Genomic DNA, 19,601 nt, shown 5'->3' on the forward strand with positions numbered 1-19,601 from the left:
ATCTTAAGATGCAAATCGCAGACAGTGTCTTCGATGAAATAACTACCACGCAAATGTGATTAAATTAAAATATTAAAAATTTTTACAATAATTTAAAAACCAAAAACTAAAAACTAAAACTCAAACTGAAACTAAAATAAAAATAAAAAAACAGCATTTTATATGTATATATAATTAAAGCTAAATAGCACAAGCTATATAAAGAAATCATTTTCATGGGACGAAATAAATTAAAATTCAAATTAATAAAGAAAATTATGATGGAAGAACTAAAATTAAAGCTGCAAATATTTTTAATAATACTTTTTAAAACCGCAACACACACCTATGGCATACCAGCAGCACCAGCTGTAGATGCAACCTTAACCACTTACACACTTAACAACTGCACCAAGGAGCATGTACTCCAAATACCCAATATGCCTGTCATAACTGATTTGAATGTAATGTACTGTAATATCAGCGAACTGGAAAATGCTTTCTTTATACGTTTCCACAACTTAACATCGTTGGAGATTACTGACAGCAAACTCACCGCGCTGGAGGACTATGCGCTGCATGGCTTGCGGCAATTGAAAAGTTTATCCTTGGCACGCAACAACATAACGGAATTAAAATCCTGGTCCATGGAACAAATGAATGCACTCATTTCGCTTGATTTGCGCCGCAATGCAATTTCCAAATTGACATTGAAGAGCTTTTATCGTTATCCAAATTTGCAACGTTTGAATCTAGCCGTAAATCTGTTAACGGATATTGATGATGGAATATTTCGCTGGATGCCCCATTTAAAATACTTGAATTTGGGAAGAAATCATTTAAAAGCGATCGATGCACGTAACTTTCATGGCATGCACCGATTAACGCATTTATCGTTGCATTTCAATGAAATCGAAGATATCGAAGGTGATTCCTTTTCAAGCAACACCCATTTGCGTTCGCTGCGTTTAGAGGGCAACAAGCTAAGGAATTTGGATTTTATGACTGTGAAGAATTTGGTGCATTTGGTTCATTTGAATTTATCATACAATGGAATCGATTCATTGGAAAGCTTAACATTCTCAAAGGACTATGAATTGATTAGCTTAGATATGAGCTATAATCGTTTAATACACATCTCCGCTGACACTTTTGCCGGACTAGAGTCACTTCAGGTAAATAATAAATCTATTTTACAATTTCAGTTTCAAATTTTGGCCTTCTAAGAAATTTATTCATGTATCATGAGATATATACAATATATTATAAATTAAATAGCATTTTACATATATCGAATTATAACGAGTTAATTACTCGGTAATTAAATTCATTAAAAAAATGTTGGAATAATTTAAAATTAGTTAAGGGATGCAATTTTTTAGAAAAGTGACCTCATACTTGAAACTAAATGTTAAAAGTATATTTTATTAAAAATAAATATAAATAAATAATAAATAAATAATAAATTAAAAATAAATTTATATTAAAAAATATAAGTTCATGATTTTAATAGGCTTAATAGGCTTAGTGCAGTTAAAAATAAAATGTCTTTTAAAAATAAAATAAAATTAAAATAATTTATGATAATTTATGATCATAATTTAATTTATGGTAAGAAAATTTGAATATCACGAGCCAGTTAATAATATACTATAAAATAAAAATTCAATAATAAACTAATTATTTTAATTCTTTTTTGTCATAAGTTCCATTGATTCACATTTATCAATAAAAGGCATTATTTATTAACTATCTTAAAGAGGATCCTGCAATAACTGAAGCATTTCATGATATTATTATTATATGAAAAAGGGGTGGTGCACTGTGACCTAAAAGCCCTATAATGCCCCTTACTCAAATTAAAGTGTTTCTCCAAATCCGATTTCTTTAATGAAGGACAGTCTAGAGTGCATCTTTCCTGATCTTGAATCCTTTTGATCTATGAAATACCCTCTTAGGTATTTCTTCCGTTTGTGCATCAGTGCCGTGCACTCCCATTTTATGATTAATAATCGCATATAATAATTTCTGAGAAAAGGGTCGCAAAAGCTCACGACAGTCCTCACTGCTAAAAATAGTATATTGTCTTTCAAATTGATAAAACATCGTCTTTGTTTAATGAATCTGGTACCCTAGAGATTATTTTATATTTCTAAAGTAAAAAATTTAAATTGGAGGAAAATTTTATCATCAAAAAGTGAACTGGTAACTACCGCAAACACATATTTTGAATAGGTTAACCCAATTTATGGTAGTATTTAGAAAAGTTATAACAGTTAAAACATCGGAAAGTTAAGTGTTAAATTAAGATGTGATTTTTTCTGTTGTGCAGAAAACAGCTGTTTTCAATTAACAGTTTTAACAATTTTGCTTTTAAACGGGCTAATTAGTAAATAATTAATTTGACCCAATATTTCGACTATGTTCTATTACAGGGCTGTCCAAAACGCAGCCCACGTGCCATATGCGGCCCGTGGCTAATATATGTGAGCGACATGTTTGTGATCTACCATAATTGATAAGTTTTGTTAAAATTACATTATTTTATTTTTATGGTATCCCTTAAAACTCTTTAGTTTCTCAAATTAGACACACATTTTAATATGTTGAGATCGGTTTTTTAAAACTTTGAATTATAAAGAAAAAGACAAAATTAAAAATTTTTTTTTTTATTTTTGAAAACATTTTATTTAAATAATAAATCATTATGATTCATACCAACATACTGTTACATTATATTAACATTATATTGTACCCTGATGATGACTATAGAATATAGTCGAAATATCGGTTCAAATAATATCTTTTGAACAACAAAAAATTGGTCTTTTGAAGTAATTATTTCTGGTACATTTTACCCACTTTGAGGTTTCTGAGTTCACGAACAATATCTGGTTGTGATTGTGATTTCCCAGCCAAATATAAAGCAATCAGACCATTATCTTTCCATTTCATTTCGATAAATAAATAATTGTCATTCGTAAGAATTTTACGTAGTTGGCAATTTCGTTTTACAGATATACCTGAGTGCAGTTGGTAACACTTCAATCGCCTAAACCCGTTTAATTCATCATGCAACACTACTGATTTTTACAAAGCAACGAATGAATTTTAGTGTTATTCGGAGACAATATGACTGATATTGTATTGATTTCTGTATACAAGTCGTTGGATTATCTCCTTCGCAATTTGTTATGGAAATGAACTGAGCAGAAATGATAACATCTGTATTGTTTATTATATTTGAATAAGTCTAAAAATCAACGGACAGAAATTAAAAAAAAAAATACTAACATAGACTATTAAATTTTTTGGCATGCGAAATCTGTACCGATATATAATATTTTAGATATTAATATGAAAAATAATGTCTATACATATGAAATTTTAAAGCAAATCAATTATTTATTTGTGGATATGAGTGATATAATCTTTTAGTCTATTAAATATACAAAGCGTTTCGCACTACATTCTCTAACGTCAGAGGATAAATTCCAATTCCAAAATTGAAAGAAATTTTTATGAAGATTGTAACATTTGAAGTTTTTTAAAAATATCTGATGTTTATAAAAATTGGACTATAATACATTTTGTCTGAAAGCTTTCAGATTCTCAAAACAAAACATGAAAACTTATTAGCTAATTAAGTTCCAAATTATTGCCTTCAAAGTAGATTCCATCGAATTCCATCGAAGCAATATAACGCTTTGAGAATTTGACTCAATCACACGTACACTTCTCGTAGGGTAATTGAGATATAAATAGGTACACAACTATACTAAAATTCCTTAACATAATTTACTTTTACAGCTATTTCGAACTATTCTTGAGGAAATATTAATTTTAGTATTGCGAACATAAATATTCGTTGAGTTGCCAAAAAAGTATTTACTATCACTATAGTGTTATATTGTGGAACCAAATTAATAGAGTTTCCAAATTTGTGTTATTAGTTATTAGAATAATGTGCTCTAAGAAGGAAGTTCAGTAAATAGAGCTAAAGATTATAAATCTATAATAAATCAAATCGGAATACAGGTTACGGCGTTTTATTTCTAATCAAATACAATATTTTATATATTAAATAACATTGCTATGAAGGATACTCATCGCTTTATATAGAACATTCTCAAACAAAAAAACTGTGTACTAGCACTGTAATGCTATGTTGTGGCACCAAATTGATAAAGTTTCTATGATAAAATTTTTAAAAACCCTAGACATTTTAAACCAAATGAATCAATTATCTGAGCCTTTTATAGTGGACACCATTTTTCTTTTTTGGTGCCTTTGTCTTTGAAAAACATTTAAGAAGTTTTATGTTATTTAAAATTTCAAGTAATTTATTTTTTTAATGACGAAATATTATTAATAAAAATTTTGTTTTTTAACAGGCTAATTGGTCAATAGTTTAATAATGCGCTTTTGAAAAAATTTGATTTTATTTGAATCTTTTTTATGATTTATACTAAAATATTGCTACATGATATTGTACCCTGATGACGAGTATCGAATATAGTCGAATATAAGTTTGAATAAAATCTTTTGAACAACAAAAAATTTTTTAAAAATGTATTATTTAACTGTTGTCCAATTAGCCTGTAAAAAACGAAATTTGTTGTGTTTGTTTATTGGTAGTTCAGCACTCTCAGAAGCCGCTAATGGCGCGGTGGCTAGTTCGGTATGGTCGCCGGTTTTAGGGTGGGGTTCTTGACAACTGTGTAATCGCTACAGACGTCAAAAAAAAAATAATCGTACCATTTTTTTACCAATAAAAAAGTATAGTATCTGACCATCGTCACGTTAGTAAAAATATCTACAACCATTGTCTCCTAAACTTCATATTGCCAATTTAGTTATTTTTTCGTGTATCTCATGGACCATAAAGAGAGCTTTCTAAAATGGTATATTTTCGGTCGATGATTTCATATTTCAAAATACAATTTTTTCTATTACTTCTACAAATCAAAGTGCTCAGCTTTACCTAACAAACCTACATTTCTTCACTTCATTTAATTCTTTATATTATACAAAGCAAAATATTTAAGAAATTTACAATTTCAATATAGTTCCCAAAAAAAAATTTTTAACTTCATATATTTAAATATCTTTTTATTTTCTTTCCTAAAACCAAGGTTCTATTCTAAACCTCAACAACATTTGGTCAAACATTATCGAAATGTGATTGTACACAACGGTTTGAATCACACAAGATACAATAGACTGAATTGGTATAGAAGGATTTCTTGTTCATCATGCAGATTTTTCCTTTAACTGCATCCGCAAGACTCATTACCTGTAAAATTTTTTGCTATACTTCCTAGTCTACCACAGCGTCCTGACCAGCCTGACCTTCCGTTTCTCCTACTCAGTTAGGAAAGTCCGGTAAGATGTCTGGCAGTACGTGTTCCAAATTGCATAGTTGACCCATGCTTAAAAATATATCTTGTTAGTATATATCTTACGATTTTATTAAGTAATTTAAAAGAAAAATTAAAAGCGAAACAACAAAAACTAAAATTAATAGCTCTATCCCAGAAGACTTATGCGGTCGTGCTAGTTGTACCACCCCTTTTAGTCAAAGATACTTCCCTTTAAGCAGTTATTTTTTTTCTGGTTTCATTTTTTTTTTGTAATATATATAATAACAAAAAATTAATCAGCCTTTCATATTTGTTTTCAAATTCAAACTTTGTTGATGATTTATTTAATATATAAAATATATATATAAATATATATATAAATATATATATAAATATACCAAATTATTCTATAAAATTTTTCTTGAAGCTTACAGAAACTCAAAATAAATAATTAGTTTTTTTTTTATTTTACAATGCTTTTTGTTTTTTCTTTAAGATATATAAGGTAAATAATGCTGTAAAAAAACATAACTCTGACGAGTGAGACACATCGTTAGTCAGATTTTTCTGTATTGTAAATAAACAAAAAAAATTTCTTACAAAACATCTAAAAAAAATGAAAAAAAAAAAAGACAGACCCATAAAGCAAATAAATAAAATGTAATCGTAGAATGCACTTTCTTTGCCGCTGAAATGACGTCACCTCAGCTGCCATTGCACCTAAATAAAATTTTTATGTAATTTTTTTTTTCCAAAATAAAATGAATAACCATTTCTTTTTATAATATATAAAAAAAATATGAAATATTTACAATCATTTTTATATTTTTATGTGTAATATTATATACAAAAAAAAATATGAAAAAAATTTATAATGTATGTTATGTATCTAATATATAGATATAATGAAAATCTCAATGCTAAGAACAGGAAACTAATATATAACCAAATAATTCGTCCGTCACTTTTATATAGTTGTGTAGCGTTGAGCAAAGCTTCAAACAGTACTAATCACCACCTAGAAATTGCACAAAACCGGGCTCTGAGAAGAGTTTTCAAAGTACCATGGTACCATTAAGACGAATGACATCCTCAGGGACTTCAAGATTGATCCCATCAAAAAAATTCATAAAGGATAGAGCCCTGAAATTATTTGCGAAATCTGACAGACTTACCAACACCGCGTTATCAAATCTCAGAATGGTTACAGGCTGCTCGGGGAGGTATGCAGATCTGAGGTCAATTATTGCTTAGTCTGATGAAGTGATAAACGATAAACTAGTCAAGGTGCAAAGAGGGTTTTTGAAGAAACCTCAAGTTAAGAAAGAGTAAAAGTGCTCAAGTACACTGACTCAACCAGCCTCAACATAATATAGTGTATAAAAAGAACGTATCACTCGTTCGCGGTAGTCCCGTAAATTTTTATGGCATTATTTTTGTTTTCTTCTACTTAAAAAAAAATAAATGATCAATTTTATAAATTTACAAATCACAATTCTTAATTAAATTTATTTTAAACATGATAATAAAAAAAAAATTAATAAATTTAAAAATTTTAAGAAATGATCACCGTAACGGAAACATGGATGATGCCTATTAAAATAACACGTCCTTAATCATATATAGTTTTCTGTTTTTTTTTCTTTGAAAAATCTGTTATTTTTGTACCGTTCCTGAAATTAGATCTGCAGCTTCAAGGATCCTTTTTTTTTTGAATTTGATCAGTAATCCAGAAATAAACTAGTTTTTCATATATATGTGTATCAATATTTTCAACACTTCTCGAGACTTGCAACTCCTACTATGACTGACTAAAAAACCATCACTTTTCTGCTAACTGTCTTCTTTTATACCTTAATCTTTTCCCGTTTTCGAGACCGTTCTCCAAAACTACCAGTTAAAACAGTTTTCCTTTCTTTATGCACATCACGAAATTTCCAAAAGATTGGCATCACTTTTCCTTTTATGAATTAATTTTATGTAGACTATTTTCATTAATATAATGCATTGGCTCTGGCAGATTTACTTTTCCCAAATCCTAATTTGCATAAAGCTTTCGTTGCATCTTCTGCTCAAAACAAAAAATGTATAAAAGCACATTGCCAATTTTTAGTAATAGAAATAATAACATTAAAAATAAATCAGTAAATAATACATATATAATAAACAAATCATATATATATATATTAAAAAAAATATAAAAAAGAAAAAAGGGCAATAAAAAAAATAATGTGATCTGGTCCGAGTACTGATGGTCAGGTGCGCCATCAAAGAAACACAAGTGGTGAGAAGAGGAGCTGCGAGGAGTGCTCATGGAAGCTCGAGGTCATGCCCTGAATATTTATTTTGTTCTTTTATGTTGACTTATAATTTTTCACATAGGACTACATAACAAATTATTATTAAAAATATTTAGTTATAAAAAAATAAATTATTTGAAATTTTTAATAACATAAAATTTTTTAAATGTTTCTCAAAGACAAAGGCACCAAAAAAGAAAAATGGTGTCCACTATAAAAGGCTCAGATAATTGATTCATTTGGTTTAAAGTGTCTAGAGCTTTAAAAATTTTATCATAGAAACTTTATCAATTTGGTGCCACAACATAGCATTACAGTGCTAGTACATAGTTTTTTTGTTTGAGAATGTTCTATATAAAGCCATGAGTATCCTTCATAGCAATGTTATTTAATATATAAAATATTGTATTTGATTAGAAATAAAACGCCGTAACCTGTATTCCGATTTGATTTATTATAGATTTATAATCTTTAGCTCTATTTACTGGACTTCCTTCTTAGAGCACATTATTCTAATAATTAATAATACAAATTTGGAAACTCTATTAATTTGGTTCCACAATATAACACTATAGTGATAGTAAATACATTTTTGGCAACTCAACGAATATTTATGTTCGCAATACTAAAATTAATATTTCGTCAAAAATAGTTCGAAATAGCTGTAAAAGTAAATTATGTTAAGGAATTTTAGTATAGTTGTGTCCCTACTCATATCTCAATTACCCTACGAGAAGCGTATGTGTGATTGAAGGCACGGTTGCCACTTATGGTACTTTAGTACCAAAATTGGTCCTTTTTTTTTTTTTTTTTTTCGTTTGGTACTGATTTTCAAAAACTGGTACATTTTTGACGACCCAATTTTATTGTGGATATTTCCAATTAATTTTTTTTATGAATGCAACTTTGCACTATTTTATATTTTGTTCATTTATAACACTATAAAAAACACAGAACGAGAAAACAAAAAGGTCCAAAAAAATTTTGGACCTTTTTTTACAGAAATGGTAACTTTTTAAACCAATTTTGGTACAGAAAAAAATTTTCAAGTGGCAACCGTGATTGAAGGCAAAAATTTGGAACTTAATTAGCTAATGAGTTTTCATGTTTTGTTTTGAAAATCTGGAAGCATTCAGACAAAATGTATTATAGTCCAATTTTTATAAACATCAGATAATTTTAAAAATATTCAAATGGTACAATCTTTATAAAAAATTCCTTGAATTTTCAAATGAGAATTTACCCTCCGACGTAAGAGAATGTACTGCGAAACGCTTTGTATACTTAATGCATTAAAAGATTATATCACTCATATCCACAAATAAATAATTAATTTGCTTTAAAATTTCATATTTATAGACATTATTTTTCATATTAATATCTAAAATATTATATTTCGGTACAGATTTCGAATGCCAAAAAATTTAATAGTCTATGCTATTATATTTTTTTTTTAAATTTCTGTCCGTTGATTTTAAGACTTGTTCAAATATAATAAACAATACAGATGTTATCATTTCTGCTCAGTTCATTTCTATAAAAAATTGCGAAGAAGAAAATCCGACAACTTATATAAAGAAATCATTACAATATCAGTCATAAAAAAACTGCAACCTGACCTTAAAAGGTTCGGATAGTGAAGACTCGACTTAAACGAAATCTACGTCGTAATAGTAATCAAACGGATAATGACCAAAGAACTTAAAATATCCCAGTGAAGCATCCGACGCATATACTAAAATGAGCTCAAGTTAAAGCGTTACAAGTTCCAAGAGACACAAGATCTTACACCAAAGTAACAAAACGTAAGAGTCGAAACAGCAAAGAAGTTGTTCCGCTTGCACAAACCAGAAGCGTGGCGATTTTCCAAACATGTTCTCTGATGAAAGCAATCTTCTTTTCCATTGAGCAGTTAATAAACTCTCAAAATGATCGTATTAACTTAACTGAACGCGAAGCTGTTCACTGTCGTGGTCACCTGAAATAAGTTTCCATCAAGTAATGTTATAGGCAGCTGTGATCGCTTATTGACGCTTACGAATCCTTTTCATCTTATCTGTTGTCAAAGTCAATGCGAGTTATTATCGGGAAAATGTTTTGCTTTAGTTGCTTTAGAGCCGTGGGCATGCAAACATTTCGGTCATAGAGCATGAACGTTCCAACATCTCTCAGCACCAGTCTCGGTCTCATGAAGCTCGTGTGAACCAATGTTCCACACTTCATTTCGCCCACAAAATGGTTTTCGAATTCGCCAAATGTAAAATATGTCAGTATATGTACGCTGAAGAAAGCTATTATTCAGGAATGAGCCACATTACCAGAAGGTCACATTCGTTTGAAGGCCATAGCCAAAGCAAAAGGTGGCCATATCGAGCTAGTGAATGGATTTTGATATTTTGATTATTTTCACAAGTTTTTGTAATTTGAATTAATAAAAAATAATTTCACACAAAATACATATGTTCGCTTAAATAAATAACACTTTAATCGTCTGTACTAAAACGGATTTGGTATTTTAATATCACTTGTAGAAAAAGGCGGCGCTCCACAAACATTTTCAATAGCCTAGTATAAGTACCTTCTGCTCAAAAAGTATCCGGATTTTGTTGTTTGTTAACTACTCCTTAAGTAATAGACCTTTTTTAAAATTTTTTGTTGTGTTGGTACACCCTTTCTTGACATATGGTACAAATTTGAGCGCCACCTGTCAATTAGTTTGTTCACAGCAGCTGTTAATGTGAGACTATCTCAAGTGCATTTAGCGACTTATACTATGGAAAATTCTTGTTGTACGCGATTTTTTGACCAAACACCCAAACACGGCAGGCACCATATTCGCCAGATCTGGATCCGTGCGACTTTTTCCTGTTCCCGAAACTCAAACTGCCTCTTCGTGGTAAGTGTTTTGAGTCGATTAAATCGGTAAAAGAGAACTCGCTGAAGGAACTAAAAGCCATACCTGCACGGGCCTACGAAAAGTGTATGGAAGATTGGGTTAAGCGTTGGCATATGTGTATCGCTTCAGAAGGAGAATATTTTGAAGGAGATAAAATAAATTTGGAATAAAATTTAAATTTGAGTATTTTATTTACAAAATCCGAGTACTTTTTGAGCAGAAGATATTATATTAATCTGCTTAAAAACCTCATCCCTTTATGTTGGAAGCCTAATGGGCATACCTTAATACCATGAAAAACTGTTCAATTGCATTGATATAGCACCGCAGGATATTTCAAAAATTAGCAAATATAAAATCATTTAAGTAAAATCTCTTCATAATTGAAATATTTCCTTTTTTCTGCCTCCATCATTATATTGTTGGGTATATTAAGGCTTTAAAACCTTAAAGCAAACAATGAAAGTTATTTTTCCCTCTCAAATATTTGCAGAATTCAATATTTATCCGAACACACAAAATATCGGAAAATGCATTTCGTTCTTTGGCAATTTTCCCATTGACTCATTGCGCCTAAAGTGCTGAACTGTTAAACGCCATAATTGAATGAATTAAAAACGATTTTGCCTGTAACTGTTGCACAAATAACAAAATGGCCGCATTATTTAAATGAAAATTGTTTGAAAATTAGGAAAACTCCTCTTCATCAACATCGGAAATGTTTACAATGAAATTTTAAATGATAAATGGTTACTGCTTTACGAGTATGAGTATTAAAAGCCGACTATGTGCCATAAAGGAATTTAATTGAAAATTTCACACAACAACCATTAGCCTTACATATAAAAAAATTTTTATGAAGTATTAAACGCAAGTATTAATCTTAAGTAAATATTAATAGTAAATTAATTAACAATCGTTTTTACGTACTTCAATTTGTTTTAAATTCTAAGCATTTGAAAAGCCTCACTATCACGAAAATGTAAAATACTATTTGAATTTCGTCTATTGTTAAGGTTCGTCGTTTCATTGTAGATAGTACCTTGGTTCACATTTTTCAGTTATGTATATTACTCTCATCTTATAGACATAATATCAACTTTCACAGTAGATAGGTACTTCTGATAACCTATTGAATATTTTTCTATTAGTTCTATTCACATATCGCTTTCTTAAGCACTCTATTGAATAATAAACATGACCACGTGGCATATACTGTCAGTATATTGTGAATAATAAACTCGGATGCCAGATCACTTCCTATAGTCACAGTTCCTTATGAATAATAAACTCGGATGACAGATCATTTTACTCTTACAGATCATCATTACTATGACGTTCATAATATTTTGGGTGTCCCAACTTTTATCATTTCTTACGAAATTCTTTCTTTACTAAATCATATGCAGCGTTAAAGTCTATAAATATGCAAAAAATATCATTACACCTCCAACTCAAAAAGTACCCAGATTTTGTAAATAAAACACACAAATTTAAATTTTATTGCAAATTTATTTTATCTTCTTCAAAATATACTCCTTCTGAAGAGATACACATATGCCAACGCTTAACCCAATCTTCCAAACACTTTTCGTAGGCCCGTGCAGGTATGGCTTTTAGTTTCTTCGCCAAATTCTCTTTTCGCGATTCAATCGACTCATAACGCTTACCACGAAGAGGCAATTTGAGTTTCGGGAACAGGAAAAAATCGCACGGATCCAGATCTGGCGAATATGGTGCCTGAGCGATGACAGTGGTGACGTGTTTGGGTGTTTGGTCAAAAAATCGCGTACAACAAGAATTTTCCATAGTAAAAATCGCTAAATGCACTTGAGGTAGTCTCACATTAACAGCTGCTGTGAACAAACTAATTGACAGATGGGGCTCAAATTTGTACCATATGTCAAGAAAGGGTGTACCAACACAACAAAAAATTTTTGAAAAAGGTCTATTACCTAAGGAGTAGTTAACAAACAACAAAATCCGGAAACTTTTTGAGCAGTAGGTATACCCATTTTATTTCAAATCTGTGCGTCATCGTCATCGATCTGCTGAAATCCACTAATTTGACTACATTGTTTATGTTTTATTATGGTTTAGATGGTGTTAAGGAAGCTTGTAGCTATGTAATTAAAACAATCGACTTGACATCGTCCCATTTTTCTGGATCAGACCTATATGTAAACCAAGTTCACGTATATTATATTTGGTGTAAATACATTAGCGGTGTGGCGTTTTTACATGACATTATAAATTCTCTTATAGAAATTCATACGAAATTGTTATTAAATATTATTTTCTTTTCTTTTGGTTATTATATACTTTTCTATTAATATGCCAATAATAAGAGATAGCATAAGAGATTCAAAAGCAACAGGTAGAAAGCCCCCATTACTTTCCACCTGTTGCTTTCTAAGCACAAATTTTAAATTTACACATTTTTTCTATGTTTGTGATGAAAATGTATAACAGAGAAATGTTATCGTTTATGTTATGTTGTTGCAGAGTTAACAGAAAAGCCCTGTCACTGCCAATGTAAACTTAATGTTGAAAGTGTTTTCAATAATTAGTACCCACCAACTAAATATGCATTATTTTTGTAGTATTTAGTTTTTAAAAAATATATTTAATTAAAATTATATATAACATATATACATCTATATATCGTTATATGAAAAAACCATTTAACTGATTTCTATATGTTTTATACCAGCCAACATGAATTACAGACGGACTACACACTATGTTAAATAATTATTGATTTTATCATGTTAAACCACATTTTTTGATTTCTGTGTACTTCTCTGCTCAGTGAGGAAGGGCTGTTTGATAAGTTACTGATAAGTATGAAAAGAATATATTTAAAATTTTTTATTACATTTTTTAATTAGTTACAATCACATTTTATTTTGAGAAACAATAAATTATTACTTACCTCATTCCAAAAAGTTTAGTCCATAGTTCCTTGATACAATGTATACGATTAAATACTATCTTATGTAGATTATTTTTGTTATACTTTAACTTCGTGGAAAGGATACTGTTCCAGAAGAAAACATGAGCATACAGTCATGAAACCGTCAATATCTTTAAAAACGATGCATTCGAGAGAATTAAATATCCTTTCATATGATGGTCTTTTGCTTATTCTGCTGAAACAAGTGTTTTGAAATGAATTTTTTGTGGGAAATGTTCAACCACAAAAAATATTATTCTCAAAACTAATAATAAATATTTTTGCTTTTCTATAACTACGCCTTTTAAATTCTTGAAAGTATCCTATTGTTCTTCCATCTCATATTGTATTTCTATTATGATCGTTTGGAGCAAACAAAATACTGTATTTATCAAAAAGTTTGCACAAACTCTCTAATATCATCTAAATATCTTCCTAAAGTACTGTATATTCCAACAAATTTGCACAAACTCTCCGATATCATCCAAATAGTTAGCGTACCATCTGGACAGGAAAGGATATTGGCACATTACTATGTTTTACCTTAAAATCAGCTACAAATAGTTTCCCATGAATTGTCTTCAACACTCCCTTGCTCATACCAGCTTCATGCCAATCAGAGTCTATTGATGTTAATCTATTTCTACTTCTAGATAGATCAAATGCAGTTTGTTATAAAAATGATTCCTGAACGAAAACTCTCAGTATTAGTTTTCTTTAAGCTGTGTTATTCTTTTTTGTATTATGACTAGAGCAGGAGGATGTTGAAGACATTGTGGGATCCACCTTGTTGTGCAATGTTGTTATTCGGTTTTTTGAGAGCATGTTCTCAGCCCCATTTGCGTTATCAGTGGATAATATTAATCTTTATGGTCCTCAGATACACCATATTCGATGTGGACATTAATTTGAAACAATCTGTATTTTTGACTAATTTGCAGTTGTAGTCTTTAATGGCACACTTCCAAAAAAAAAAACACAGAAATTAATTTTAACTTGCATTACATAAGGAAATTTTTCTAGTAATGTATATACGACTGATGTTTCATAGCCTATGTTTTAGGCTATGATGTTTAAGCCTATGGATCTCAACTCTGTGGTCCAAGGTTTGAGTCAAATAGGCAGATAATCAAACGATATCAAAACACGACACATTTATCGTGACTTGAATATTTCGACTGTTGCTGTAATAATCACTCTTAAGCCTGAAGACCCTTAAAAAGAGCTTGAAGTTCACTGCAACACAGAAGCTTGATCACTCCTTCAAACAGAAGACCTCGTATGACAGTTAACGAGAACAAAAACGTCAGATTTAATTAATTTAATCACATATTAATCACTAGACTAGATATAATATTACAGATAAAGTTTAGTATGGATTATTCAATTTTAAATTTGTTTCTCGAACTTATTTTATAATAATATATTTTATATATTTTATATTCAGGTACAGGTTACTCTTTTTAGTTTATTTTTTTTTTTATTTCATAAATCAAAATTCAACATTTGTTTAATATTTCTATAGTCTATATTTCGACGCTCCTTGAGTTTTAGTACTATTAAACTAAAATCAATATCCATATGTTAGGTTTTTGAATCCGTTGTCTAATGTAATTAAGTCCCCAGAGGATTTTAGGTCCCCGTTGTAAAAGTATTGCTAATTGGCAATAAAAAAACTTAATTTTTTTTGCTTTTACTAGTGCGTAACCTCAAAACGTTGTTGTGAGAAGCATAGGTTTAACTTAATAAACAATATTAATACTATCAAATCTCTAACTATTTCGTACAGATATTAAACATCAGTCACAATTTCATAGAAGATATCGAAGCACGTAGCTTCCATGAGCTAACGAATCTACTGCACATCGACATTTCAGGCAACAACGTAACACGTCTGCCCGCGGATATTTTTAATGGCACGAAATTACTGCAACACATCAATTTGTCACGTAACGCACTGCAGGAAATCGATGCTACACTCTTAGCAACTGTACCATTCCTCAGTACGGTCGATTTGTCAAAGAATCAACTTCATACGGATGCATTCATTAAAAACTTGGCTACTGATTTAAATCGAACCGCATTAGAATTGAATTTAAGTGACAATCGCTTCAGTATGCTGAACCTGTCAGCGTTGACGGACTTTCATCGCGTGGGACTAGCAGGAAATGTTTGGAGTTGCAAATGGCTCATCCAGGAATTGCTAAGAATGCCACCAACTATACACTTCGACCATAGCTATTCAGTGGCAACAACATGGAGTACTGCAATGCTGAACGTGAGCGGCATAGACTGCCACGATGAAATGACACAACGTAATATAATCGTTCTCAATGCAGGCTGTGCACTTGATTGCAGATCAAGCGATTCCGAATGCGGAGTAAGTTTTGGAGAAAGTACATTTTTTGCTTAAATAACATAATGATATTATCTTTAACTCTAATAAAATTTTCCTTTTCTCTCTCTCTAGTTAAACAATAAAGTTATCAAACCCACACCACCAGCGCTGCTCTGGCCACGCGTACGGCTTGATAAATTTGACTCACGTTCAGTGATTATATGGATGCTCATCTCAATAGCTATAGCATTTTCTATATTGCGCGTTGCTCGACGCTACTTGGACCGAAAGGAACGCAAAAAAATGCTATTGAAAAGGAAAGAAATGGTAAAAAGTAATAGAATTATTTTTACATATCTTGAAAGTGTGAACTAATCAAAGCATAAGCTACGGATTTTAATAAAAATTTTTTATACAAACAAGTGATTAGTTATGTAAGTTGAGCCAGTGCACTTAAGCACTCTCACTCTTTGTTAACTCGAGGTATTTTAAAAACGCCTTGACTGGATTATTGTTTATCACTTCATCAGACTAAGCAATAATTGACCTCAGATCTGCCGAGATCTCCCCGAGGAGCCCGTAACCATTCTAAGATTTGTTAACGCGATGTTGGTAAGTTTGTCAGTTTTCGCAAATAATATCAGGGCTCTATCCTTTATGTATTTTTTGATGGGATAAATTTTAAGGTCTCTGAAGATGTCATTTGTCCTAATGTACCTTGGTACTTTGAAAAGTCTGCTCAGAACCTGGCTTTGTGCAATGTTGCATAAAGGCCCTTTCATATTCTTAGCTGATATTTTCAAGAAACTAACTTCGAATTGTCTAACTTCGAATTTATTACTCAACACAAGAAACACAATATTATGCACTGTTATATTCTCATATAAACTATAGTTCCGTCTATATATGGATATCGAACTAGTTAAGTATTACAAAAACCTCTATACAATAACGCAATGACATACCATGAATCTTATAATTAAGAACAAAATCTATCTTTATATATATTCTTCAGTTCTTCCATAGACCTCAATAGTCTTCAATAGTATTAGTTGACAAACAGAAGCTTTTATTAACAAAAAAATTTATTCTACCTATTACATATTTTTGTAAGGCAGTGGCTTTCAGTAAGCAGACTTTAGACTTTAATTTAAAATAAGCTTTGAAATTTACTTAGACTTCAATGAATTGAACACATAATAATGTTTATTAACAAATATATTCCATTCTCAATTTATTTTCCAACGAAATAAAGTACCCAATCGATCAAGATGTCCTGTGCTGTGATTTCTAATCCTATATTCTTTATGAAATCTTATGTTTGAACAAATTCTTTTTGAGATATAGACTTTTATGACTACATCTTTCTTTACGTTAAAGTTTCTTTTTAATCCCAGTATATCCCAGTATTTATTGAAAACGAACGATATAATGTTTTTCATTTCAAGGAACAGAAAATAACCTCCCGAAGTTAAAATCACTTCCGTTTTAAAACAATATGGAAGTGATATGTTGTATATATCGTATATAAATTTGCAGTAATTTGTTTCGAATACGATTAACTGACTTTCTGACCAAACTTTCAATCTACTAGGAGAACTATTGCTAATACTTTTATATCACTAATTTTATACTATTAGAATATTAGAACTTCTGTTTCTCTTCAGTTTAAACTTCAACTTTAGGTCTTACTGTTGCAACAAAAATTATTATTATATTATTTCTAAATATTTATATCTGTCTAATAATAAAATAAATTTTTATAATTATTAAATAAGAGATATTCTATTTATTATAAATATATTCAATTTCCGAGTGTCGATTGTACGAATCGTAGAGTAACATCAGCTTGACTTTCTCCATATTATGTTCCTGGATTAGGTTCTATGCACAACAATATATATATATATATATATATATCTATATTATACCTGTCTGATAAAATACATTTAAATGAGATATTTTATTTATTATAAATATATACAATTTGCAGTTTCGATTGTACGAATCGTAGAATAACATAGGCTTGACTTTCTCCGTATTACGCTCCTCGATTAAGTTATATGCAAAAGAAAGAAATGAAACCACCCAATAAATAATGCCTCTACAGCTGGTCAATGATGTTCTTCTAATATAACACACCAAGTGAATTTGTTAAAAAAAAACTTTCACAGCAAATTAATAAAAAAGCTAGAAAATCGAATGTACAAGTGAAGTCAGCTTTGAATCAATTGGCTAATGACCACTGACACTGAGCATCAAATTTGACAGGGCACGAGTTCAACCCTGGGTGCTTGCAAGAGAATTATTTATATATAATTAAATATAAGAAATATTTTCAAGACCACCGATGATGGATATTTGGCAATACTTGAAACAGTTGTATGGTCAGTCAAAAATTCAATTAATAAAAAAAAAATATAAAATAAACTTTTGTTGTTGTAGTTCACTACTGTTCGAAAAAAGTCTCTTTATGAAATAATTAAATATAAGATGTAATTTCAAGAGCAGTGATGATGAATATTTGGCAATACTCGAAACAGTTGTTTGGTTAACCAAAAGTTAAAATAACATAAAAATAATTTTTGTTACTGTAATTCACTACTTTTTGAAACTTCTGCACCAAATATACTAGTTTCTATTAAATAAAATTATTACTTCCGACATAACTGAAGTTAAAATCAAATTTCATTAAATAATAAAAAATAAAAAAAATATTTAATAATTTCATTAATTTAATTAATTTCTATATGTTTAAGAAATTATATATCAAATTTGTCAATAGCTGTATATATATGCGAAAATACTTGAAATCCTCTCGATATTTTGCATTATTTGTATCTTGCACCTTTACCTTATGACCATTTTTAAAATTATTGTGTTAGGGGACATTTTCATCCTGAATATGGAATCGTCTAATGGTGGAATCGTCAGTATTCAATTCTTGGTTATTGCTTTTAAATGATTTTATATTCCAGATCGATAATCTAGAACATTATTTTGGCTTAAATTCATTAAAGTCTTAAATTTTTCCGTTTCATTATTTAAGTATGTGTGTCATTTTTTAGGATGTGTATATAGTAAATATATATAGTATATATTATAGTATATGATATAACATATAGTATAGCATATAGTAGTACTATATGTAAAATTTATTGTATATATAGTATATATATGTATAGTATTTATATAGTATATAATATATATACCATATAGTTTAATGCTATGAGTACTTGTAGTTATTCAGTTAACAAATCGGGAGTACATCTGAGAGTACATAAGTAACATATATTTTAAAGCAATCTGTTTCAAATTTGTTATATTCAATTAGGGTAACTTATTACGAATAGAAGATTATTTGTACAACATTAAATACTCTATACTAGGTCCAGATCATTGCAAATGTCATATATATAATAAATGTATGTATAAATCGAATTTAAGAAACTCGTAAGCTTCAAGAAGTCAAACCTTGAACTCAACAAATTTTTATATTCTACTTAATTTTCTATTTATTATTTATTTATACAATTCAATCAATTAATTTTATTCATAGTTAAATATTTTTGTTATTTTCTATAGCCTCAATTACGTCCTGAAGCCTTAGCGCTAGGGGAGTCTGTGCGAACTTTTCAACCTGATCTAGAATTAGAGACATACGATAAGGAACAACGGAATATGCGGCAAATTTAAAATGTATCTCAGTTTTTTAAATTTAATGTTAATTTTGTATTCACAATTTATTACTTTTAGTATAAAAAGCATT

The 19,601-nt window shown here is 29.7% G+C and overlaps 1 protein-coding gene across 1 annotated transcript; it reads left to right on the forward strand.

Moving 5' to 3' along the window:
* The first annotated feature begins 239 nt into the window (after nt 1–239).
* Nucleotides 240–19,561, forward strand: LOC119662684 (insulin-like growth factor-binding protein complex acid labile subunit). The gene is made up of 4 exons (XM_038072373.1): nt 240–1,154; nt 15,284–15,874; nt 15,965–16,159; nt 19,418–19,561. The coding sequence occupies exons 1-4, from the start codon at nt 258–260 to the stop codon at nt 19,526–19,528; spliced, it is 1,794 nt and encodes a 597-aa protein (XP_037928301.1). The 5' UTR covers nt 240–257; the 3' UTR covers nt 19,529–19,561.
* The last annotated feature ends 40 nt before the right edge of the window (nt 19,562–19,601 follow it).

Source organism: Teleopsis dalmanni, chromosome X (assembly GCF_002237135.1).
Source record: "Teleopsis dalmanni isolate 2A chromosome X, ASM223713v2, whole genome shotgun sequence".
Lineage (NCBI taxonomy): Eukaryota > Metazoa > Arthropoda > Insecta > Diptera > Diopsidae > Teleopsis > Teleopsis dalmanni.

Bases quoted from the DNA above. Each gene is read 5' to 3' on its own strand.
- LOC119662684 (XM_038072373.1), top strand. From the start codon at position 258: ATGATGGAAGAACTAAAATTAAAGCTGCAAATATTTTTAATAATACTT. The intron at 1,155-15,283 runs GTAAATAATAAA...TATTTCGTACAG, and splicing joins CCGGACTAGAGTCACTTCAG to ATATTAAACATCAGTCACAA. The intron at 15,875-15,964 runs GTAAGTTTTGGA...CTCTCTCTCTAG, and splicing joins CAAGCGATTCCGAATGCGGA to TTAAACAATAAAGTTATCAA.